Source organism: Saccopteryx bilineata, chromosome 1, assembly GCF_036850765.1.
Source record: "Saccopteryx bilineata isolate mSacBil1 chromosome 1, mSacBil1_pri_phased_curated, whole genome shotgun sequence".
Taxonomy (NCBI): domain Eukaryota; kingdom Metazoa; phylum Chordata; class Mammalia; order Chiroptera; family Emballonuridae; genus Saccopteryx; species Saccopteryx bilineata.
In genome coordinates this window covers 57,320,280-57,347,086 of record NC_089490.1, presented here as the reverse complement: position 1 = coordinate 57,347,086, position 26,807 = coordinate 57,320,280, and the positions used below count along the sequence as shown (strand labels likewise).

The window sequence follows — 26,807 nt, the reverse complement described above, 5'->3', positions numbered from 1 at the left end:
AATATAAAATAAAGGCTATCTGATACAAGGGAAAATTTCTATTCTTTTCAAGTCTGTTCCAAAATAATAATAGTTCAGCCAATTTCCCGGGGTTTGATTCCTAGTCAAAGCACATAGGAGAAGCAACCATCTGCTTCTCCACTCCTCCCTCTTCCCCTTTCTCTCTCCTTCCTTAAACAGTCATTGCGCAATTGGCTTAAGCAAGTTGGCCCTAGGTGCTGAGTGAGGATGGCTCCATGGCCTCTGCCTCAGGTGCTAAAAATAGCTCAGTTGGGAGCAACAATCCTGATAGGCAGAGCACTGGCTCCAGACAGGTTGCTCGGTAGATCCCGGTGGGGGCTCATGCAGGAGTCTGTCTCTCTCCCTCCCCTGCTCTCACTTAATTAAAAAAAAATAGTTCAGCTAACTAAAAGTAATTAACATATTCCATATCACTTTTTTTTTATATATAATTTTATTTTTTTAATGGGGTGACATCAATAAATCAGGATACATATATTCAAAGATAACAAGTCCAGGTTATCTTGTCGTTCAATTGTGTTGCATACCCACCACCCAAAGTCAGATTGTCCTCCGTCACCCTCTATCTTGTTCTCTCTGTGCCCCTCCCCCTCCCCCTTTCCCTCTCCCATTCCCTCTTCCCCCCTGTAACCACCACACTCTTATCAATGTCTCTTAGTTTCACTATTATGTCCCACCTATGTATGGAATAATACAGTTCCTGTTTTTTTCTGATTTACTTATTTCGCTTCGTATCATGTTATCAAGATCCCACCATTTTGCTGTAAATGTTCCGATGTCATCATTTCTTATGGCTGAGTAGTATTCCATAGTGTATATGTGCCACATCTTCTTTATCCAGTCATCTATTGATGGGCTTTTTGGTTGTTTCCATGTCCTGGCCACTGTGAACAATGCTGCAATAAACATGGGGCTGCATGTGTCTTTACGTATCAATGTTTCTGAGTTTTGGGGATATATACTCAGTAGAGGAATTGCTGGGTCATAAGGTAGTTCTATTTTCAGTTTTTTGAGGAACCACCATACTTTCTTCCATAATGGTTGTACTACTTTACATTCCCACCAACAGTGGATGAGGGTTCCTTTTTCTCCACAGCCTCTCCAACATTTGCTATTACCTGACTTGCTAATAACAGCTAATCGAACAGGTGTGAGGTGGTATCTCATTGCCGTTTTGATTTGCATTTCTCTAATAGCTAAAGAAGATGAGCATCTTTTCATATATCTGTTGGCCATTTGTATTTCTTCCTGGGAGAACTGTCTATTCATATCCTCTTCCCATTTTTTTATTGGATTGTTTGTTTGTTTGTTGTTGAGTTTTATGAGTTCTTTGTATATTTTGGATATTAAGCCCTTATCTGAGCTGTTGTTTGAAAATATCATTTCCCATTTAGTTGGTTTTCTGTTTATTTTGTTATCAGTTTCTCTTGCTGAGCAAAAACTTCTTAGTCTGATGTAGTCCCATTCATTAATTTTTGCCTTCACTTCTCTTGCCTGTGGAGTCAAATTCATAAAATGCTCTTTAAAACCCAGGTCCATGAGTTGAGTACCTATGTCTTCTTCTATGTACTTAATTGTTTCAGGTCTTATGTTTAGATCTTTGATCCATTTTGAGTTAATTTTAGTACAGGGGGACAAACTGTAGTCCAGTTTCATTCTTTTGCATGTGGCTTTCCAGTTTTCCCAGCACCATTTATTGAAGAGGCTTTCTTTTCTCCATTGTGTGTTGTTGGCCCCTTTATCAAAAATTATTTGACTATATATATGTGGTTTTATTTCTGGACTTTCTATTCTGTTCCATTGGTCTGAGTGTCTATTTTTCTGCCAATACCATGCTGTTTTGATTGTCGTGGCCCTATAATAGAGTTTGAAGTCAGGTATTGTTATGCCCCCAGCTTCATTCTTTTTCTTTAGGATTGCTTTGGCTATTCGGGGTTTTTTATAGTTCCATATAAATCTGATGATTTTTTGCTCTATTTCTTTAAAAAACGTCATTGGAAGTTTGATGGGAATTGCATTAAATTTGTATATTGCTTTGGGTAATATAGCCATCTTGATTATATTTATTCTTCCTAGCCAAGAACAAGGTATATTCTTCCATCTCATTATATCTTTTTCAATTTCCCTTAACAATGGTTTATAGTTTTCATTATATAAGTCCTTTACATTCTTTGTTATGTTTATTCCTAAGTATTTTATTTTTTTTGTTGCAATCGTGAAAGGGATTATTCTTTTGAGTTCCTTCTCAGTTGTTTCATTGTTGGCATATAGAAAGGCTATTGACTTCTGTATGTTAATTTTGTATCCTGCGACCTTACTGTATTGGCTTATTGTTTCTAGTAGTCTTTTTGTGGATTCTTTGGGGTTTTCGATGTATAGGATCATATCATCTGCAAAAAGTGATACCTTTACTTCTTCTTTTCCGATATGGATGCCTTTTATTTCTTTGTCTTGTCTGATTGCTCTGGCTAGAACCTCTAGTACCACATTAAATAAGAGTGGAGAGAGTGGACAACCCTGTCTTGTTCCTGATTTAAGGGGGAAAGCCTTCAGTTTAGTGCCATTTAATATGATGTTAGCTGATGGTTTATCATATATGGCCTTTATCATGTTGAGATATTTTCCTTCTATACCCATTTTGTTGAGAGTCTTAAACATAAAATTGTGTTGTATTTTATCGAAAGCCTTTTCTGCATCTATTGATAAGATCATGTGGTTTTTGTTCTTTGTTTTGTTGATATGGTGTATTACATTAACCGTTTTACGTATGTTGAACCATCCTTGAGATTCTGGGATGAATCCCACTTGATCATGATGTATTATTTTTTTAATATGTTGTTGTATTCGATTTGCTAGTATTTTGTTTAGTATTTTAGCATCTGTATTCATTAGAGATATTGGTCTGTAGTTTTCTTTTTTTGTGCCATCCTTGCCTGGTTTTGGTATGAGGGTTATATTGGCCTCATAAAATGTGTTTGGAAGTATTGCTTCTTCTTCAATTTTTTGGAAGACTTTGAGTAGAATAGGAACCAAGTCTTCTTTGAATGTTTGATAAAAATCGCTGGTATAGCCATCAGGGCCTGGACTTTTATTTTTGGGGAGGTTTTTAATGGTTTTTTCTATTTCTTCTCTACTGATAGGTCTGTTTAGGCTTTCTGCTTCTTCTTGACTCAGTCTAGGAAGGTTGTATTGTTCTAGGAATTTATCCATTTCTTCTAGGTTGTTGAATTTAGTGGCATAAAGTTTTTCATAGTATTCTACAATAATTCTTTGTATATCTACGGTGTCCATGGTGATTTCTCCTCTTTCATTTTGGATTTTGTTTATATGAGTTCTTTCTCTTTTTTCCTTGGTAAGTCTTGCCAAGGGTTTGTCAATTTTGTTGATCTTTTCAAAGAACCAGCTCCTTGTTCTATTAATTTTTTCTATAGTTTTTCTGTTCTCTAATTCATTTATTTCTGCTCTGATTTTTATTATCTCCTTTCTTCGGCTGGTTTTGGGTTGTCTTTGTTCTTCTTTTTCTAGTTCCTTAAGGTGGGAAGTTAAGTGGTTCACTTGGGCTCTCTCTTGTTTGTTCATATATGCCTGAAGCGATATGAACTTCCCTCTTATCACTGCTTTTGCTGCATCCCATAGATTCTGATATGTCGTATTGTCATTTTCATTAGTCTGTATATATCTTTTGATCTCTGCACTTATTTCTTCTTTGACCCATTCATTTTTTAAAAGTATGTTGTTTAGTTTCCACATTTTTGTGGGATTTTTTTCCTCTTTTTTGCAGTTGAATTCTAGTTTCAAGGCTTTATGATCAGAAAATATGCTTGGTACAACTTCAATTTTTCTGAATTTGCTGATGTTGTTTTTGTGGCCCAACATATGGTCAATTCTTGAGAATGATCCATGTACACTGGAGAAAAATGTATACTCAGTCACTTTGGGATGAAATGTCCTGTAGATGTCTATCATATCCAGGTGCTCTAGTGTTTTGTTTAAGGCCACTATGTCTTTGTTGATTCTCTGTTTGGATGACCGATCTAGAGCCGTCAGCGGTGTATTGAGGTCTCCAAGTATGATTGTATTTTTGTCAGTTTTTGTTTTAAGATCAATAAGTAGCTGTCTTATATATTTTGGTGCTCCTTGGTTTGGTGCATATATATTAAGAATTGTTATGTCTTCTTGATTCAGTGTCCCCTTAGCCATTATGAAATGGCCATTTTTGTCTCTGAGTACTTTTCCTGTCTTGTAGTCAGCATTATCCGATATGAGTATTGCTACACCTGCTTTTTTTTGGATGTTATTTGCTTGGAGTATTGTTTTCCAGCCTTTCACTTTGAATTTGTTTTTATCCTTGTTACTTAGATGAGTTTCCTGTAGGCAGCATACAGTTGGATTTTCTTTTTTAATCCATTCTGCTACTCTGTGCCTTTTTATTGGTGAGTTTAATCCGTTTACATTTAGTGTAATTATTGATACTTGTGAGTTCCCTATTGCCATTTTATATCTTGCTTTCTGTTAGTTTTGTGTCTTGTTTGATCCTTCTCTTTTGTTTTTCTATCTTTTGTTTTTATTTGGTTGTATTCCATACATCTTTCCTCTGTTGCTATCTTTTTTATCTCATGTGCTTCTGTGGTGGTTTTTTCAATGGTGGTTACCTTTGAGTAATGAAAAGGGTCCCTACTCTGTTCATTGTAGCGAACTATTTTGTGAGTACTTTTGCACTCCATCGTCCTTTGCTACTGTTAATATCCATCTTCTCCCCCTCTTTCTTTTTGTTGTTGTCACAGTTTAAATTTGGTTTTATTGTGTTCTTCTTGGAGCTTTTACTTGTGGCTCTGTTTTTTTTTGTTCTTTGTATCTGATTGGAGAACCCCTTTTAGTAATTCCTGGAGTGGGGGTTTTCTGATGATAAATTCCCTCATCTTTTCTGTATCTGTGAATGTTTTTATTTCTCCTTCGTATTTGAAGGATAGCTTTGATGGGTATAGTATTCGTGGCTGAAAGTTCCTCTCTTTCAGGACTTTAACTATTGGGGTCCACTCTCTTCTAGCTTGTAGAGTTTCTGCTGAGAAATCTGATGATAATCTAATGGGCCTTCCTTTATATGTTGTATTCTTCTTTTCCCTGGCTGCCTTGAGAATTTTTTCTTTGCTGTTTGTTTGTGTCAATTTCATTATGATATGCCTTGGAGTAGGTTTGTTGGGGTTAAGAAAACTCGGAGTTCTGTTTGCTTCTTGAACTTGAGGCTTTAGTTCTTTCCACAGGCTTGGGAAGTTCTCATCTATTATTTGTTTGAGTATGTTCTCCATTCCATTTTCTCTCTCTTCTCCCTCTGATATACCTATTATTCTTATGTTATTCTTTTTGATGGAGTCAGATAATTCTTGTAGGGCTATCTCATTTTTTTTAATTTTTGAGTCTCTTTCTTCTTCTCTCTGTTGTGCCTCAAGTTGCTTGTCTTCTATTTCACTAATCCTCTCTTCTATCTGACCTGTTCTATTAGCTAAGCTTGTTACTTCGTTTTTCAGCTCGTGAATTGAGTTTTTCATCTCTGTTTGATTTGTTTTTATAGTTTCAATTTCCTTGGACATATATTCTTTGTGTTCATTGAGTTGTTTTCTGAGCTCCCTAAATTGCCTTTCTGTGTTTTCTTGTATATCTCGGAGGATTTTTAGGATTTCTATCTTGAATTCTCTGTCATTTAGCTCCAAGGTTTCCAATATATTAAATTTTTTCTCCATAGATTTTTCCTCATCTAGCTGTGTTACCTCTCTTTCTTTTGTATCCATGATATTCGATTTTCTCTTCCTTAATGGCATCTGAGGGTGGTTTTGTTGATAGTATTAATGAGATTTAATAAAGAATAAAGAGTTAAAAAAAATAAAAATAAAAAAAATAAAAAATCGAAGAGTTGTTTTTTTTAAAAAAAAATTAATAATGAAATAAAGAAAAATAAAATAAAAATTTAAAAAAAGGAAATTATTCCCCCCCTCCTTTTTTCCTCTCCTCTCCTCTCCCCTCTTTTTTGAGAAAATCTTGTGGTGGACTGTGAATTATAACAAACAATGCCTGTGATGGAGGGCCTGAATTGGGGAAAAGTAATAAAGGGGCAAAAAAAAAAAAAAAAAAGGAAAGAAAAAAGAAAAAAAAAGAGCGTATGGACCCACAAAAAGCAAATAAGGAAAAAATTGGGGTCAAGAATGAAATGATTTGCTTTTAGGTGTTGGTTGTCTAAGAGTTATGATGAGAGGAATAAGAAGAAAATGGAAAAATGGGGGGACAAATTAAAAAATTACTATTGTATTTAGTGGAACAAGAACTAGATAATATGGAGAGCCAGGGATGAGAGCACTGCTAGTGAGTTAAAAAGGTGAAGTAAAAACCCCCCAAAATGCCACAAACATAGGTTTGAGTCCCAGATAAGATAATTTGTTTGTTATTGAGGTTTGAATGAGAGGAGATGTAAAGGAGAAAGGAAGAAACTAATATAGAGGGAGAAAAGAAAGAGAGTGAGAGAAAAAAAAGAGGTAACCACTAAAAGAAGAAAAAAGAAAGGAGAGAGAGAGAGAGAGAGAGTTAAGGGTTTTGGAGTGCAACCCTCATAGAGAGAAAGGAAGAGAAGAGAAAAGATAATGGGAGATGTAACACTTATGGGTAGTGTAGTTCAAGGAGAGGAGAGAGTAAGACCGGTAGAGAGTTAATCGGCCAAATTGGAGGAGGAAAAAAAAGTATCAAGAATGAAGATAAGAGTAACAAACGAACAAATATAATAAAATGGGATAGGTTATAAAGTCTGCAGATTATTCTTGATTTTGAGAGGTTATCTTCTTGCTTTTTCTTTTCTCTCCCTCTTCATGGTCGGTGACTCTGTACCCCGGGTTCTGCCCCTTTGGCACGCTCAGGTAGAGGTTTGCAGTTGATAAGTCTCTATGGCAATGTCATGTATTGTGCTTTAGTCTCGTTGGCAGTCGAAGCTCAATAGCATTTATAGGCTCCGACAGTGAGAGAGTCCGTTTAACACAAGCGGGTGCCCACTTCCGGGGCGTTTGGAGGAAACTCTCACTCACTGTCTGCGACCGGGATATCCGGCCAGCAGTCTCACGCTCTGAGTGAAACCCCCAACCGCAGGGAAAAGTTGTAGCGTTGGAATTGAGTCTCACTCCGTCCCCGTGTGCGGCTTTTGCAAGGCGCTGGGGCGGCTCGAGATTCCGCTTTGGCCCACACAAAGGCCCCTGACTCTGCCCCTCTGTGCGATAACACGGGCGTGCACTGCCGAGGCACTCGGAGGAATTGCTCACTCCTTATCTGCGCGCGCAAACCAGGATATGAGGCCGGCTGCGGTTCCCTCTGAGTGAAACACCCTCCAGCACGGAAAATCTCCACCGTTGGAATTAGTTCTCACTCCCTCCCGTGTGTGGCTTTCCTAGGAAGAAATTCTCGCCCACTAACTGCGCACCGACCAGGAGACCGGGTAAAATGGCCGCTCTGCTTTTCTTTCTTTGTTTGGGTTTGGCGCAAGTGTTAGCTTGTATTGCCCGGGTTGCCACAGGATCAGTTTTTCCTTGGCTTGGATCTCCGTGCCACAGCCTGGTTCAGCCATTTGTGCCGTGGCCTGGATCTATTCACCCCCTTTGCCCGCCTCAGTTTCTATATTCACAGTTACCAGAGAAAGCCGCCCTGTTTAGGTTAGTGAGGAAGGAGGAGCATTTCTTACTCCCTATTTCCTTCGGGCTTTGGTTATATATTTAGCCAATTTTTCACTCAATCATACCTTTGGGTGTATTGCGAAGCATCTGGAAGCTCCAAGTATAGGTTTTTCTGTTTCTGGTTGAAGATCTTGTTGAGTTTTGGGGGAGATTTATCGGTATCGCTTCCTACCCCGCCATTACTCTGACGTCATCCCCATATCACTTTTATAAGTACTGTCTGCTAACCAATTGTGCCACTGGAGCCCCTCTATATCACTTTTAAATAGTATAAGAACTAGTGCTTTTTTTTAGTGTGCTATGTATAAGGGGAAAAAAGTGACTTATTTAAATATCTTTTAACATATACATATAGAATCTGCCAGCACTCCAAGAAAAATAAGTTTTTATTCATTAATCACCTAACTTTGTACATGATAGGCAGATTCAGTATTGCAAGACAGGCTGACTATACAGCAATCCCCGAAGGATAAAAGACTAATAGCAAAGAAGCTAAGCGACTTTTGCTTTCCTCTAATTGTCACTGCCTCCCATAAGTCAGTCATCATCATCAAAACTGATCAAACCTGAGTAAACAACTGCCAGCATAGGCAGTAAGCACTTAAGTGTAGACTCCTCAACACAGATTTGAAATCATCTTTAAAATTTTAGTAAAATAATTTAAAAGCAAATTGAATGAACAGTTGTCACTTATGAGCATCTTCCCACACTTCAAAAGTCAAGCGAAAACACATCTGAAATTTATGCAACTATTTTTTTTCTACAATTCATACTGCTAGATCTGAGAGTATACTCTTCCATTGTTATACTCTGACTACCTTCAGCACCTTACCTGATCAAAAAGGTCCGTGCCATCTGACCCTGCTGCTTTCATCAGTTCATCTTCTCCACCAGGATGATATTCCATATAGGGGCTGACATTATAAACATACCCTATGTCAAAGCAAGGAGAAATAATATCTTACATGAATTTCTTAAAAATTGTACAAATTGGCCCCAGCCGGTTGGCTCAGCAGACAGAGCATCAGCTCAGCATGTGTATGTCCCAGGTATGATCCCCGGTCAGGGCACAAAGGAGAAGTGACCATCTACTTCTTTTTCTCTCTTTCTCTCCCTTTTCCCCTCTTGCAGCCAGTGGCTCGATTGGTTCGAGCATGGGTCCAGGGCACTGAGGATAGCTGGGTTGATTTGAGCATCGGCTCCAGACGATTATAGTCAGGACGCATGTAGGAGTCTGTCTCTATCTCCCTTCCTCTCACTTAAAAAAAATTGAACAAACTACAAATATAAGTTCCAATAAATCTTTCTAAATACATCCTATTTGCTACATTGAAGTATTAAGACTATAAGGTCTGAGATTTCACCTTATTTGCAAGCTAGTACATTAGCCTGCCACTTTCAGGGGTCTTGTAAGAAAATACGAGACTCCTAGGTTAGAGGCATAGGACAGTTTAGTACACACATCAGTAGCAGCAACTAGAATATCAGCATGTGTATCAGTTCCGTAAACCCCAATTCCCACAAAGCTATGTGATGAGGACCAGATAACACCTGAACACTCGATGTCCTGCATGACAGGAGAGAAACTCGGAGCTTAGGAAACACAAATCTTTTATGATGAGCAAGTAAGTATATTTGCCCTTTGTTCTGAAAGTAAACATTAATATACTGAGCAGTAAGTAAACATTAATATACTGAGCAGTAAGAAAACACTAGCTCTACTACCATCCAAGGTTGTTCACTATGCAAACATCCCTGAAAAGACTGCTAAGACAGTTAGTGCCTCTGCTTGCAAGGTATCTATCTCATATCTCTCTCTCTCTTCTTCTTTCTCTCATTTCCACTCCCTGATCTTCTACTGCCCTGGTAGAAGAATCCTATGGAAAAAAATTGAGCTCTCATCCATATGTTTGATCATCACAGGAAAGGCAGAGCAATGGTGACTGGGCCACTCAGGAATTTCATGTGAAAGCAAGCATAATTCTTTCCTGCCAATGCCCAAGGAACAAAGATTATCATTTAGATCTTAATAATCCTTTTACCTCCAACATATATTCATTTTATCTGTTTATATATTATATTTAACCATAGTTTTACCTTTTCAGAAAAAGGCATAGGGAACAATAAATAAAGAACAGCTCAACGAACAGCCTTACCAAGGAAGTGAGTTGCTTTTTAATCTTTTACTTGAAAACTAGGTAATAGGCAAATCCAGCCCTAAAGACACCTCACAAGTACAATGAGAAGAACTAGGTTTCTTATATCTAGGACTATTCCCTCTTTATATGGTGACTTCCATGGATTTAAATAGCCTTAATATAATTTAAAATGTTCATCCTATATAATGATCTTGGAATAAAAGAAAAAATTGAATTTCAGACCCAAGAAAACTACTGCAGTTTTTCCACCATAATGACCAGTCAGACTCTCTTTATAAAATTGGTCAAAGGCAATTTAGGCAACAAAAAGAAGTAAATTCACAAAATCTTTTTCAGCAGTCCTCAAAATAAGTCTGAAAACAAAGAAAAGAACAGGTGAAGTCTTCTCCCTTCCCCTTCCCATATGCCATTCCCCACAAAACTTAGAAAGAATTTACCCTATTGTTTAATGCTCTAAAATCCACAAACCACAAATGCTGGAATAAGGATTAGGATAAAAATTATTCCCAATAAGCTTTTTAAAACAGAGAAATCCCTTTCAAATAAGAGAATTTCAAGAAGTTCTATAGTTTCTCAAGAACATGAAATCTGTAACACATGATCATCTAACCTTCTGTGATGGCATTTCATGTCTTTCAGCAACCAGCAGGAAGATAAACAGGAAGCTTTAACATCTGTATCAATGATGGACATATAAAGCCTGAAATGCCCCACATGTGTTCTCTGCTTCCTCCAAACTCTTTAAACTGACACTTATCCTCTGATAATCTTCCTTTTCTTTCTGATAGACTAGGGTCCAAACCTAAAGAACTTCCCATCGTCTAAACCAGGGGTCTCAAACTCGCGGCCCGCCCACCAATTTTGTGCGGCCCGCAGACTAATCAAACTTCGTGGATTAGTCTGCGGGCCAGTCTTCAGCCGCACAAAATTGGTGGGCGGGCCGCATGCGGCCCGTGGGCCGCGAGTTTGAGACCCCTGTTAACAGACAAAACTAGGAATGTCTATAAAATCCCTCACTATAAGGAATGATGACTATTAGATACAATCACACCTGGCAGTGTTTTTGCTGATTTTCAGACTTAAAACCTGCCCCCTATTGCCAATTGGTGTATTTTTACTGGTCCAGAGGCTTTCTGCCTCCCTCTTGTTCCTTTTTTTCTTTTCAAAAGCATTTCCTAACAACTAAAAGTTGAACCTTTGAATATGGCAGAAGAAAACAAATGCAAAGAATTTAATTTTATGCTTTTCCTTCCTGCTTTATTGTATTCTATTTGTATTATACATGGCTTTTAGACAGCAATCTCTCCTGTGCACGCTTTTTGCTTCCTATAAGTTCTTACCACCTGGTTTTTAGAAACTAATTTTGCAACTCTCTAAATTTTGCAATGACATAATTAACTTCTTCCTATAGCTCTAATTGCTCAGGTGTGGCAGATCTGCACAACTGATTGTCCATTAAATATAAATAGAATTTATGGGCCCATAGACACTACCTCAATTTGCCGCTAATTTTTTAATTCAGCAAAACCTAAATCCTAATATTGACAGTAAGAACAAAAACAGTCAGAATTAGGTTCATGAAACATCATGAATGGTGCTTTCAGATCATTTACATGAGTGACCTTCAGTGGCAGAGGAAGGTTTAGGGAATCTGTCTGTCTATCTGCTTGCTTATCTCCTGTACACTAATATTTTATTTTGCTTTGTATTTTGTTTTTAAACTCTAACCAGGAGTTGATACAATAAAAGGCAGTATAAGTTTCTGACAATACAAAGCACTGAGTGGTAATTTTAAAATGACTAATGCTAAGAAAAGCAACTTAATTTCACAATACATACATATACCAAATAATGTACACCTTAAATATATACAATGTTATTATCAATTATTTCTCAATGAAATTGGGAAAAATAGTATTAAAAAAGGGGGAAAGAAGAAGGAGGAGAAGGGGAAGGAGGGGCCAGCAGCAACATTAAAATATAACAGTTCTGTTAGGAACATATACTCTAATGTTTTTTTTTGTTGTTGTTTTTTAAGATTTTATTTATTTATTACAGAGAAGGGGGGGGGGAGGAACAGGAAGCATCAACTCCCATATGTGCCTTGACTAGGCAAGCCCAGGGTTTTGAACCGGCAACTTCAGTATTTCCAGGTTGAAGCTTTATCCACTGCGCCACCACAGGTCAGGCACTCTCTAATGTTTAAATACATCAATTTTAAATGCCCTGGACTATTCACAGGTACATTCTACAGATAATTCACCCTAGCAGTGCAATTGAAAACTCACATTCAGAACAACAGCTATACTGAGTTCTTTGGGAAGTACTTGTTCTAATACTTCAACACTAAATTATCTCTTTTGTGTTATATATCTGGAACTGTGAGCTCTCAAGTAAGTTCTTAGAATAAAAATTACCCAATTTAAAATGACCATTCAGTGTTCTGTACTGTTAGAAACTTATATTGCCAATTCAATGACAGAAGGACAGTCTTAAGACTGTGAGAACTCGAAAGGTAATTTTTAGTCTGTTCTCTCATTCAGTATAAGATTCACCTCTCAATCAATGAAAAAATTTTGTTTTTAAAACTCTCATTCTTTCATGAGTGTAGAAGATTAAATACAGAAGATGACATGAGAATATAGTTGTCATCTATTAAACCATACAATAAAAATATTTGCCAAGAATTTATGTTAAATAATACCAATTTTCTCATTAATTTTTGTTTTTGTAAAATATAATTTTCATAAAATATATATTATTTATGATAATATAGTTTATTTCTAGCTTTTAAGTTAATTTAAAAATATTATTTAAATTTCTTAATTTTAATTTCTAAAAGGTAAGCATCAATAGAATCATCATAAACAAAGCTCTTTGGGGCCCTCAATATTTTTAAAAGAATAAAGAGAACTTAAACCAAAAAGTTTGAGAACTTACTGCTCTACGTAAAAGCAGTATTTTTGTAATTTTAAAATAATTTTTATTTTAAAATTTATTCACAAATTTAATTTCAAAGCCCTATATTATATTCATTCAACAAAAATTTATTTAATGCCTATTATACATGTGCCAAGTATTATGGCACTATACTGCAGTACTCCTATTTATTTCACCAATCACCACTGCTCATTTTGTTAGCTCTAAATAAATAAAGACAAAAGGTATGTTCACATAATAAAAGAACGTCGTATTTCACTGTATTCAAATACACGTTTGCAAGCACTGTGACTACTTTGCCATCTTGTGTTCAGTTAGAGACATTGCACATTTTCTTTATGTCTACTGATGTTTATCTAGTTCTAACAATTGCTAAGAGGGGATGTTAAAATATGCAACAATGATTATGGATTTTAATTTTCATTCAGTTCCATTAATGCTTGCTTCATCTCTTCTGAAATTTTATCAGGCACAAACATTCTTTCTGAATTTCTGAATTTCGAGTTATCATTTTATTAGTTTCCCTCCCTAGCCCCAAGTTTTCTTTCTCATCCCAACCCTGCAAATTTTCTGTTTGTGTTTGTGTTCCTCTATTTCCTTGACTTCTTCTGGGTTAAACAAAAAACATTATTTTAGAATCCCATATTATTGGTTTTTTAGCTGCATCTCTTAGCATTATATTTTAAGCGGCTGTCAAGAAGTACAATATATAACCTTAACTTTTAACTTTAACTAGCTTACTTGAGTTAATATTGTTCATCCCTTCACATTTAATATAAGGACCATTTACCACTCTCCATCCCTATACTTTATGTAACATCACAGTATAATATTACAATTTTTACTTTAAACAGTCATGCCTTTTTAAAAAGGAAATAAAATGTAATCTTTCTCTTTACTCACATATTTACCATTTCCTGAAGATCAGAACTTCTCTACCTGGTGTCATTACCTTTCAATCTAATGGACTTCTTTTAGATCTCTTTAGAGTTGGTCTTTTGGTACTAAATTCTGTTTTTGTTAATCAAAAAAGTCTTTATTTCATCTTTACCCTTAAAAAAGTCTATATTTTTAAAGATACAGAACTTAGGGTTGACAGGTTTTTTTCTCTCTTCAATGATCATTTTTATTGTTTGCAGGTGTACTTTTTTCTGGCGGATTTCAAGATTTTATCCTTTTTTTCCTTCAGTTTGAATATAATATGCCACTATGTAAATTTCTTTGTATTGATCATGCTTGGATTTTCTAAAATCCCATATTGACAATATTATGTCCTTTACTAAATTTGGGGAATTTTTAGCCAGTTTTTCTCTAAATATTTTTCTGTTCCCTTCTCCCACTCCTCTCCTTCTGGAAGTTAACTACGTATACCAGACATTTTTATTTCATCCTATAGGTCCCTGGGCCTTTGTTCATTTTATATACATTTTCCTTTCTATTATTAGGACTAAATTATTTTAATGAACTTATCTGCATGCTCATTAAGTCTTCCTTCTGTTACCTCCAGTTTGCTATTAGGCTCATTTGGTAAAATTTTTTACTTCACATATTATATTTTTCAATTCTAGATTCCCATTTTTTATAGTTTCTATTTCTCTGCTGAGATTTCCTATTTAAGCATTCATTTTACACACACACACACCCCTTTACTTCCTTGAGTTATAGTTATAATACAATGTGTCCGTAAAGTCATGGTGCACTTTAGACCGGTCACAGGAAAGCAACAAAAGACTGTAGAAATGTGAAATCTGCACCAAATAAAAGGAAAACCCTCCCAGTTTCTGTAGGATGATGTGGCAGCATGTGCACATGCGCAGATGTTGACATAACATCGTGTATACAGCGGAGCACCCACAGCCATGCCAGTCGAGACGTGGACGGTACAGAGGAAAGTTCAGTGTGTTCTGTGGCTCGCTCAATTTGAATCCGTGACGAAAGTGCAATGTAAATATCGGCATGTTTATAATGAAACACCACCATGTAGGAAAACATTACTCGGTGGGATAAGCAGTTGAAGGAAACCGGCAGTTTGGTGGAGAAACCCCGTTCTGGTAGGCCATCAGTCAGTGACGAGTCTGTAGAGCCTATACGGGATAGCTAACAAAGGAGCCCTAAAAAATCTATGTGTGAGCCTGCATTGAACTGCACTGAATAGGTATGAAACTGGGAGAGTTTTCCTTTTATTTGGTGCAGATTTCACATTTCTATCATCTTTTGTTGCTTTCCTGTGACCGGTCAAAAGTGCACCATGACTTTACGGACACACTGTAAGTGCTTTGACATTCTAGTGAACTAAAATTCAACATCTGGATCATCTCAGTGTCTGTCTCTCATAATTGCCTTTTCTCTTGAACATGTATAGAAACTTTAGTTATATTCTGGTCATTGCAGATAATATATTGTAGACACTCTGGATTCTGCTACATTCCTCCAAAAAGTACTGACTATTTCAGCAGTAAATTAACTTGACTAACTTCTAACTCTCTTTCCCTTTTGAGGGAGAGAAAACTGAAACTTCTGTTTAATCCTTTTAGCCTTAGTTGGGCTGCTTAGAGTCTATCCTTAAGCAAGATTTAGAAAGTTTATATTCCTCTCTGGATCCCCCTTTTTCCAGATTTTCTCCTTCACTTTCTAGTTGGTCTAAAGGCCCCAAATTCTGTCATCTAGTTCTTCAAGTCAGTAAGACTCAAAATCTCCATTTGAGTTTCAGCCACCCTCCTGGGACCAATCTGGGCATGACCTCAATTTAAATGCCATAACAAATGGGATCTCCAGGTAGTAACAGTTTCTTCTTCTAAATACAGATGACCCTCACCCTCTAATTTTTGCCTGCTTCTGATTGCTCACCAGTGCTTCAAGATTTTTTTTTTAATACGTTGCCCTGAGTTTACATAGTTGGTATTATCTGGAGCATTAGTCCAACTGGCTATAACCAAAAGCAGAACCCTGCATATTATTTTAGAAAACTAGGCAATAATACTTTGCTAATTTCAAAGGAGACCAGTGGAAAATAAATTAATATAAGATAAATGGACTTTATAATGATTTAAAGTAAATGTGGCATGCCTGACCTGTGGTGGCACAGTGGATAAAGCATTGACCTGGAATGCTTAAGTCGCCGGTTCAAACCCCTGGGCTTGCCAGGTCAAGGCACATACAGGAAGCAACTACTATGAGTTGATGCTTCCCACTTCTCCCCCTACTTTCTCCCTCCCCCTCTCTTTCTCTCTTTCTCTTCAAAAATCAATAAATAAAAATCTAAAAAAATTAAAAATACAGTAAACGTGGACTTGGTATGTAAGAATAGTAACTAGAATATAGGCTTCTGAGGTGTTGGATGGTCGAGTATCTTAGCGCTTTGGGATTAAAAGCATTCATTTACCTCTCACACTCTTGAAACATTCTAAGATGACTTTACAAAAAACATAAAACTGATAAAGTCACAGAAATCAAAAGTAGAGATGGCAGCAAGAAAGTTTTGTAAAACTAAAAACCAAATACACATGCAATTAAATACTTAGCAGAATGAAAAAAAAGGTGAAATAAGGCCTATGTGTAAATTGGAGGAGTACCTATAAAAAAGCCAACATATGCAACAGAACCCCCAAAAGATGCAGAAACCAGAGACTCCAAGTAGTTCTGAAAGTTAGGGCACCAGAGGACCTCAATTTCAATACAAGCAGTAGTATGACCCTGAAACCCCCTTCCTTGTCCCATACAACCAAGTAACAAGTCCCTTTCTAACCCTGCAAGATGTGCAGGTTTACTCTCCAGACAGGATGAACCAGAGAGACATTACACACAGGGAAACAGACACACTTACTGGGTAAAGGTTTAAAACTCAAAACAAGAAGCAAAAGTCTGTATGTCAAAATCTACACTAAGATTCACCTCCTACTACTTGTCCGATCAGCTCTCTTTCCCCAAGTGACCCCCAGAACACTTACAGATAGTTGGAGGATTTCAGCTCAAGAGAAAAGACTTACACATAATAGCCTAGAGACCTCTATTAATGCCACTAGTCAATTCATAAAAAAAATTCTTACACACAAAACTTCCATTAAGCTTTCTGGTGCTATTTGGAAAAAGACAAAACAGTGTTATTAGCTGGATGAAATAAAGAAGGTAGTAGTTTGCATGTGAAAAAGATTTGACGTCTCCTGTTCATCAGCCTTCAAAAGAAATTAAAAATTTTTTTAAGTAAAAAGCATGATATGGTAGACCCGTAGGAGTTCCAGGATATGACTACCCCCTTTAAAATTTTTTTTTTAAATTAACCTTAAAATATTTGCTGGGTACACTTTAATAATACCTTAACTTTAAAGATTGTAAGCATGACAAAATACAGTAAATGCTTTTGCTCCATATGCAGGAGCCTTTTCAGTTTAGCCAGTTTAGGAAATCCAGTAATAGAACAATGCATACAGACAATGAGCTATAACATGCTTAGCAGCCTCCCCTGTTCTGACAGAGGTTACTATAAATCCAGAATATGTATCCACTATAACGTGGACATAGGACTGTTTGTCAGATGAAGGTATATAAGTAACATCCATTTGCCAAAGTTGTCCTGGTAGGGGTCCTTGAGGGTTAATTCCAAATGAAGGGGCAGATTGTAGTATAGGACCCCTTGCACAGGATTTCCCAATCTGCCATGCTGCTTCCCGAGAAAGTTGAAACTGTTTACACAGGGCTGCAGCGTTCTGGTGATGAATAGTATGAGACTGAATTGCTCAATCTGTCATGGTTGCTCCAAATAATTTTCTTTTGGGTAGCTTGATCAACAAGGGCATTCCTAGGCCCTGGCCGGTTGGCTCAGTGGTGGAGCATCGGCCTGGTGTGCAGGATTCCCGGGTTCGATTCCCGGCCAGAGCACACAGAAGAAGCACCCATCTGCCTCTCCACCTCTCCCCTCTCCTTCCTCTCTGTCTCTCTCTTCCCCTCCTGCAGCCAAGACTCCACCGGAGCAAAGCCACCCTGGGCAATAAGGATGGCCCCGTGGCCTCTGCCTCAGGCACTAGAATGGCTCTGGTTGCAACAGAGCAACACCCCAGATGGGCAGAGCATTCCCCCCTGGTAGGTGTGCCGAGTGGATCCCTGCCGGGCGCATGCGGGAGTCTGTCTGATTGCCTCCTCATTTCCAACTTCAGAAAAATCCAAAAAAAAAAAAGAAAAGAAAAAAAAAAAGGGCATTCCCTTGTGCTAAAGCTCCAAGAAGCATGGAGTGAGCTCGAGCATGTCCTATGAAACATGGAGCTCTATGTTGACATACAAGTCTTTGAAGAAGGAGGAACTGCTGAAATAGTTCATCAGCATTTGTCCCTAAGACAGCAGTCTTTATAGTGGAAACATCATAAGTAAATATTTGCTGTCTGTATATAGATTAAAGGAGGAGTATGGCAAATGCTGAAAAGCCATGATAATGGCATATAATTCTAGACTTTGAGCTGATTTTAAGTTGACTGTTTCAGTATAAAGTTGTCCATTGATTTGCAAGAGCGATTTGCCATTTAGTGGAAGTTTCCCAGAGCCATTGTTGTTGATCCTTTGAAAAAAGGAACAACAATAATTTTGAGGCTCAAAACCTATAAGCTGTAAGGGTCGCCTATGCCCCTTGATAATCCAGGAGGCAACAAGATCAAAATATGGAAGTGTATTCAATGGGCTATTAGATGGTTCAATGTGCCCAAGCTGTAGCTGCTCTTGTACCAATTGAGCAGCTGCCCTAAGAAAGGGGCCATTGGTCTACGCATACAGGATTATCTGATTTCCAAGTAACTGGGTCTGCACAATGCATTATTGAGGTAGCAGGAGCTACCAAGGTCCCTATGCTAAAGATTTATATAAGCGGATGGGGATCCTCAAACCCCTCAGCGAGATCTTCTGAGCATGGCTTTTAAGATACCTAGAGGTAGAAAAAGCCCAATAGAGATCAGGGGAACTACCAGCTTTTAGGATACACCCTTAAGGCTCCAATGCCCCAAAGGGGTCTCATAGGATGCCATCTGGGTCCTGCTTCAATAGAGGAAAGGAAGGAAGGTCATTGAGCTAAAGCCTTCCAGACTTACATGCCTCTGCTGTGAGGAAACAGGGACACTGGAAGGTAGGCTCCCCCCTTGCTCCTCTAAGGGAGGGTTCAGTCTCTTCAAGCCCTGCTCCAGCCACCTATGACCTAACCTTGCCCAGAATGCTGGGGTTTGCCACTGAAGGCTGTAGGTGCCCAGGGCCGTCAGCCCCATCTACGACACTGTGGACGAGCCTAGGGTATTTCTTCCAAGAAGCAGGTAAACTGATCTCATTTGCACAAGGGCCATTTAACTATGTCTTGCCTGAATAGTCAGGTTTTTTATTCTTCTCTCGAAGATCTCTGTTGTGGGTGTTGATAGTCCTATTTTCTGCTGCTTTGCTTAATATATAGTGTTTCCTTTTTCCTCCTACCTCAATGCCCCACTCATATTTCAGGCTGGGACCTACTCCTAATTTAGAGCTCTCTTTCCCCCTTTTGCCAACTTCTATTATGAATCTACCTTTGCCACCTAGCTTAGTGTATCCCAAGGTTCTCTTTACCATGCCACAGTCGCAGAGCTCCAGGGAAAAGCAACCTGGTCTCATCTCTCCAGGCAGAGGAGAACAGAAGCTCCATATCCACACATGCTGCAGATGGCTTTTCCAATCTACCTGAATCATTACCAGCTAGAAGCAGCAGTCATTGTGACTTGGACGTGAGCTGCAAAGTACAGAATTGTGACAACAATTCCAGTGCCATGCAGACTTTTCCTGGATGTAGACTTTTCCTGGACTCCTGCTCCTTGTGACAGCTCCTAACAGACTGAACTGGGGTTGGGTTGCATTATTCAGGGATTTGGCATGGTGTTGGGGCCAACTTGGACTTGGTGAACATGTTAAGGACACTACTCTTTGATGGATTCTTGCTGTATTGGCCAAGAGTTTGCTTAAAGGCTTTAATCACTGTAAAAAAAAAAAAAATAGAAGACTAGATAAATAAGATGTGGCACATATACATCATGGTATACTATTCAGTCATAAGAAATGACGACATCGGATCACTTACAACAAAATGGTGGGATCTTGATAACATTATATGGAATGAAATAAGTAAATCAGAAAAAAACAAGAACTGCAGGATTCCATACATTGGTGGGACATAAAAATGAGACTAAGAGACATGGACAAGAGTGTGGTGGTTACGGGGGCGGGGGGGAGGGAAAGAGGGAAGAGGGGGAGGGGGAGGGGGAGGGGGAGCGAGAGGGGTACAAAGAAAACTAGATAGGTGACGGAGGACAATCTCTCTTTGGGTGATGGGTATGCAACAGAACTGAATGACGATAACCTGGACATGTTTTCTTTGAATATATGTACCCTGATTTATTGATGTCACCCCATTAAAATAAAAATTTATTTATAAAAAAAAAAAAGCTTTCTGGTCCATCACTCTCATGATGAAAGGACAGACATTTGAGGAAAGCCTCTAACATTAAAATTAGTGACAAAGTCACTCATTAAATTGCCAAGCTCTGGTACAGTTTTTAATAGGAAAAAAAAAAAAAAAAGACCAGAAATGAGACTAGCACTACTTCACAGAAATTAGAAAAGGGCCAGGTAACAATAGCCTTGAATAACTTAGAGCTTCTAACTGCACCAAACAACTTCAATGATGGCCAGTTCAACTGACTTAAAAGAGTTCAAAGAACCATGGTCTGAATGCCTGTTTGCACAGGAAAATTTAATCAGAATGTGATAAAGGTCTCTAGGCCTCTAAACACTTCAGAAGGTCAACTGGGCATAATTATCAAATTTATCTTATAAGGCATTATTAGTTTTAGGGAAAACAGCCCTGACATTAAACCAGAAGGAAATTGACCAGTAAAAGCATTAAAAATAAACCACATTCTGAACAGTCAGTTACACTCTGAATATTTTGGAAAAAAAACACAAACTTCTCCTAACCTAAGGGGAATAATGACCAAATGTCACTAGCAGTAGCCACATTCACTATTAGGAAACTGAATTTACAACTTCCATCACTATTAAACAAGACACCCTCTCTTTAAAGGATTCAATTTCCTGCCTTCCTCGACCTTTTTCCTATTCCATGGGATCATTTTCCTCTATGGCTGAGGTCTACCAGTGACATCTACCAGCACTTAACCATCCTATTATTAGTTACTTAGGAAAAAAAAAGTCAAATATGTCCCTATGCTTTGGGTTATTTCCTATTTTCCAAAACAAGTCAGCTGCAAAGATTAATAAAGATATGATGATAAATTTTAAGAAGTAGAAAACCACAGGAAGAACTTGTTCCTACTCTTAATAAAAAAAAATATTTTAAAAAAGCCAGAAAATCCATAAAAATTCATTAAGTTTTTGAGCCCATCAGTGAGGTGAGGTCATAAGGCAACAATTATCTAAACTCCAAAGAGTGACAAGACCCTCTGAGGAGTCCTGACATATGAATTATTTCTCTTAGACAGAGAATGGGAAAAAGAGACATCGTTCTAAAACATGTGAAATTGTAACAAATGCTTTAAAGGCCAAGCATGCACAAGTGCCAATTTATTATAGAACCCTAAGAGCCTCAGACACAAGGGGATTCTGCACCTATCGATAATCCTTTTTTTTCATAGTCCACCTCAGGAGATGTTCATTAGAAATAATGTAGGCAGGGAAGACCTGAGACAGGCCCATTGGTGGCAGAGATGTATATAGTACCTGCTCCAATATTTAAAGGTAGAGCAGGAGTACCAAGAAAAGTACCACTTTGGGCCTGCATGAGTGCAAGGTGGTTATCAGCTGTTCCTGCGGTAGGAGCAAGAAATTCATCCCTGCCCTAGGTTGAACCCTGATGTGGCAAGTTGTCTGTTATTGGAAAGGGACATTAAAGACTCTCACCCTCAAGTCCCTGCACTGACATCAGGAAGAGATGAGTGGTTGCTGGAAAGGGTACGTAGGAAACACACCTCCTTTACTCTGTACTGACATTAAGCAAATGCAAGCAGAACACTGGAAGAGGGCAAGAAAGCCCACTCGTGACAGGTCCTGCACAGATATGAAACAGAGGTCTTTTAGCACTGGAACAAAAGCAGAAAACTTGCTCATCCCTACAATTTATGCCCTATCCTCCTCCTCCCTTATTGATATAAGACAACTAAGCTGTTTTAGGGGGACAAGGCAAAAAAAAAAAAAAGCCTGCCTGTATTCTAGATCCTCCCTTGAGTAGGTGGCAGAGAAAATCACCCCTGGGATGTGACAGAAATACTGAGAAAGTTCATTCAGCCCCTGGAACTCAGATGCACAGGACCTACCTAAAACAGAGGCTAAAATATGAAAACTGCAAAACCCCTTTTGCCTCCACAAGTCTTGCAACAAGTAATACACAAGAGCAGTCAGTCTACCATGGGAAGAGGAACAAGAGTATGAAGAGTGGCTCTACACAGGTATGTATGGCAAGCTGTCAGCTAAGAGTAAACAGTAACAATGAGAAAAATCCTCTAGTACTGCTAGATCCATAAAACAAATAAGGTAGCAGTAATGCAACTGTTGAAGGAATGTGAAGTCTGTGGTGCACTGATGGTTATCAGTATCAACAATAAACACTAAACCCAGCTCAACAATTAACTAGATTATGTCAACTTAATTGTCTGCCAGAAAAAGTATAAGTTCTACTGTTCATCTATATGCAATGTGTAACATTCAATCAAAAGCAATGACACATTTTTTAACAAGGTAAAATAACTCATGCTAAGAAAGAAAAACAGCAATACAACCAGACTTAGAGATGGTGCATATGCTGGAACTAACAGACAGAGATGTTAAAATTACTATAAATAGCATCTTAAAATATCTATCAGAAAATGTGGATGGCACTTATTAACAAATGGGAAATTTCAGAAAGATGAAAACTATAAAAAGGAGTCTAATAAAAATACTAAAAATTAAAAATATATCAAAATGTACAATTCCTTGGGTGGGCTTATCAGCAGACTTGACACAATAAAGGGAAGAATTAGTAAACTTAAGGGAAGGTCGACAGAAATTATCAACTGAAATATAAAGAGAAAAAATGAGTAAAAAAGTACAATGGTGCATCTAAGAGCTACAGAACACCACAGTCTAATGTACCTATAATTAGAATCCAAGAAAAGAAAGTAGGAAAAAGTAGAAATACTTGAGGAGATAATAAGCAGAAACTTCCCAAAATTAATTAATGAATCCCAAAGCAAAATACAGGAAAATCAAATCATAGTCCAACTGTTGAAAACCAAAGATAAAAATCTTACAAGCAAATAAGAAAACTTACAAACTATAGGAAAAAAGTTTAGAATGACAAGAGAGTTAAGAGTTCTCATCTATGGCAAAGAGAAGGTCAAAGGACAATTTTAAAGTGCTGAGGGAGGAAAAACCTGTCAACCTAGAATTTTATACCCCAAACAATATATATATTGTTAAATATATATATATATTTAAAATAAAGGCACAAGAAAGATGTTTTCAGATGAACAAAACCTGAGGGAATTCACTGATAGCAGACCTGCACTAAAATGTTAAAAGTTATTCAGAAGAAATCTGGGTCAACACAAAAGAATAACAAGCACTGAAAATGGTAAAAGTGTTGTAAGTATAAAAAAATTTTTTTATTATCTTAATATCTTTAAAAGATAAGTGACTAAAGCAAAAATAATAACATATTGTGGGGTTTACAGCATGCATAGAAATAAAATGAGTAACAATAGCACAAGTCATAGGAGAGTAAAACAAGTATATGATAAGTACATGTGAAATAACATTATTTGAAGATAGACTGATAAAAATGTATCTAATAAACTTAGAACTACTAAAGTGAAGACAAAGAGGAACAAAGAACACATTAAGGGTGCAGATAAAATGAATTAATTAAAATATAATGATGATTATATCAACAATGGGTAAATCCAGGAAGGTGAAGAGTTTAGGGTTCATTTATCAATCTTGCAAATTTTTTTGTAAATCTAAAGCTTTTTTCAAAATAAAAAGTTTAGTTAAAAATAATTTAATAACAAAATGGTTCTTAAGAAGTTTTCAAAATTTACCTATCACTACAGTGCACAAACCCCCCAAAAGGAAATATGAAGCTGTACAAAAGAATGAGATCATATGATCTCACATTCTAAAATGAGGCTCTAAAATGAAAAAATTACCATTATTATATTTTAGAAAATTGTTCATAAATAACAAAGTTTCTGATTAAGGAACTTGTATATAACCTAAATCCAGGAGCCAAGAGTCTGGAAATAGCAATAAAACCAAAGTCCCTCAAATGATCACTATTTTGTGAAAGTATTAAGACATCCCTACCATAATGTGGTTTTAAAGTCTTATCCATAATTTAAATAACATTTAGTGACCACTAACCACTAGAGTTATGGAGAGAAGCAGTATATTAGTATCCTAAAATAAAATTTAAATGTAAAGACAGAAATATAAAAAGTGGCCAAAAATTGTTATAGAAGTTGTAACAGAGGTCCTACACTAAATGCTGAGGAAGAAAACAAAGTCAAAGAGGGCCAGTATCAGGTCTTCAAAGATGAGGAGATTGAAGAAAGAGTACATTGGAAGAAAGAAAGGAAAGAACTGAGAATATTAAACAATGCAGGATGAGCAACCAACTGCCCAAGATCAGAGACAAGGCTAGAGAGAATAGAGCACATAAAGGAACTGATTACCCCTAGAAAAGAGAGTGTCTTAGAAAGAATGATGTCTTTGAAAGGAGTTTGTCTTTCTGATGAGAGAGAGAGAGAGGATAAAAGACACCACTAGCTTTATGTTCTTTATATTCACAGTGAGAGAGAGAGAGAGAGTGTGTGTGTGTGTGTGTGTGTGTGTTAGTATGTTCGCTCTCCCTCTCTCTCAACAATCACACCACCCAGCCTTTGCACATGTTTTTCCTGGAGCCTGGAATACTGTTTCCATTCCACTTCACCTGCTTACCTCCCATTTATCCTTCAAATCTAGACTCAATCTTCTACAGCCTTCACTCAGCACAGCATACCTCTTCTTCACAATACCCAGCAGACTAGGTTAACACTGCCTGTTCCCCTCCAGACTGGATATTACAATACGTAAGAGTAGGGGCCATCTCTGTTTTCAATGTCCATGTTACTTCCCAGTACCTAGTAGAGTACATGACACATAGTAGACCCTCAAGAAATATTTATTAAATAAATTAACTAAGATTAAAAAAAGTTAAAATCTCTTCTCTATTTTTTATGAATGACAGCTACATATAGTCACACAAAAAAACTGTATTTCATTAAATTACTAAAATTTAAAACTGTCTCAGAAGGATATCCTGTATAACTGTTAATTAATATTGTTAATTAGCATGAGAGAAGAACTACAAGTAATAGGCATCCCATACTAATTTCTTAATGAATTAATTTACATATGGCACTCAAAGAAAATAATATACAAATGCTAAACCATGATTAAATCTAGAGTTGAAAACGATAAAACTGAAGGTTGTATAGTTTAAGCATAATAGCTCAATCACGCTGCCTAGGTTAAAACAGAGGCTCCATTCTCATTAGCTATTTCTTCAGCAAGTTACTTTATTCTCATTAACATTTTCTTTACCAACATCCAGTCCCCTTTCAGCAACACAGTCACTATTTTTACAAGGAGCCATGCTCTCCCCAACTCTCAGTCATGTATGCTTCAGTTTGGCCACAACTGAGCTATAGGATGAAGCTTGTGACCTAAGTTTAAGTGATTATGTAAGTAAATCATTTCCCCCTAAATAGAATTGTTACAGCAATGTTCAAAACTGCCCATCGAAGCCAATTCCAAGATTTTCATTTTAGCTATTAGATAAGTGGGATAGTACCTGAAAATAAGTAGGGTGAGAGTTGCAGTAGTCATCTTTTTCTATAGTTAGTCCTAAAATGGAGCAATCTCAGAAGGGAAACTAAAAGGTAGTTGAAAGCAGGTCTTGGGGACACTCTCTGAACCCTTGCACCAACCTTCAACTCAAGTCAGCTCTACCTGTAACTTTTCAGTCAATTTTTGTTTTCTACTTAAACCAGATTAGACGGGAGTTTCTGTTAGTTATATCCATCAATCTCCATTGACAGACTTTCTCAGCTTCAGTCTCCTCATCTGGAAAACAAGGATTCCTCAAACTTCAGTGCCCCTCATCTGTGCAGTAGACAGAGTACCTAACCTACTTCATCGGTTTGTTGTGAAAAACACTTTGTACATAGCACAGATTTGACACATCATCAACCTGCTAAGGTATTTAAAAACAGAGAACACTTCTTATAAAGAGTATTGAGCTATATATATGATTTTAATTTTAAAAAGGTGAAAATTGTCCGACTAGGTACCAAGTTCAAGAAAGCAAAATTTGTGGAAAAGGAATAATGGCAACAGCTAAAACATAAATTGGGATAAAATCATAACACAGAATTTTCCACTATCAAGTAATTCAGAAATTCACCATAAATATGAGAGTTCTCCCAACTTATCTCCATAAATACACTGATGCCAATGCTGGAAGGAAAAACAATCTTAAAATAGTCTCCAATAAGACTAGAAATCAACAAAACAGAAAATGTACAAGTAACAGAGAAAATCAAAACTGTAAGTTTATAAAACTGGTCAACTTTTAGTAAGACTGAGAGAAAAAAAAAGAGGGAAACCAAAAATTGCCAATATCAGGAATAAAAGAGGGCATATCACCATAAACCCACATACAATAAAGAAATAAGGGAATATTATAAACAACTTTATGCCAGTATGATCAATAACGGAGATGAAATTAACAAATTCACACAAAAAATTTTAAAAAATTAACACAAGAACCAAAGAAAATGTGAATAACCCTGTATCTTTCTTTAAAATTGAATTTGTAATCCAAAGCTTTCCTATAAAGAAAATTCAAAATGTTGGCTGAAGTTTGTTCCACCAAACACTCCAGAACCACAGTTTT

At 37.1% G+C, this 26,807-nt stretch overlaps 1 protein-coding gene across 2 annotated transcripts in view; it reads right to left on the bottom strand.

Moving 5' to 3' along the window:
- CYB5R4 (cytochrome b5 reductase 4) overlaps positions 1-26,807 on the bottom strand; it is a 140,145-nt gene that overhangs the window by 101,639 nt on the left and 11,699 nt on the right. For both annotated transcript variants that reach the window (XM_066254151.1, XM_066254159.1), the window contains exon 3: positions 8,557-8,657. In XM_066254151.1, the coding sequence (XP_066110248.1) occupies positions 8,557-8,657 (101 nt within the window). The remainder of the gene's footprint in view (positions 1-8,556; positions 8,658-26,807) is intronic.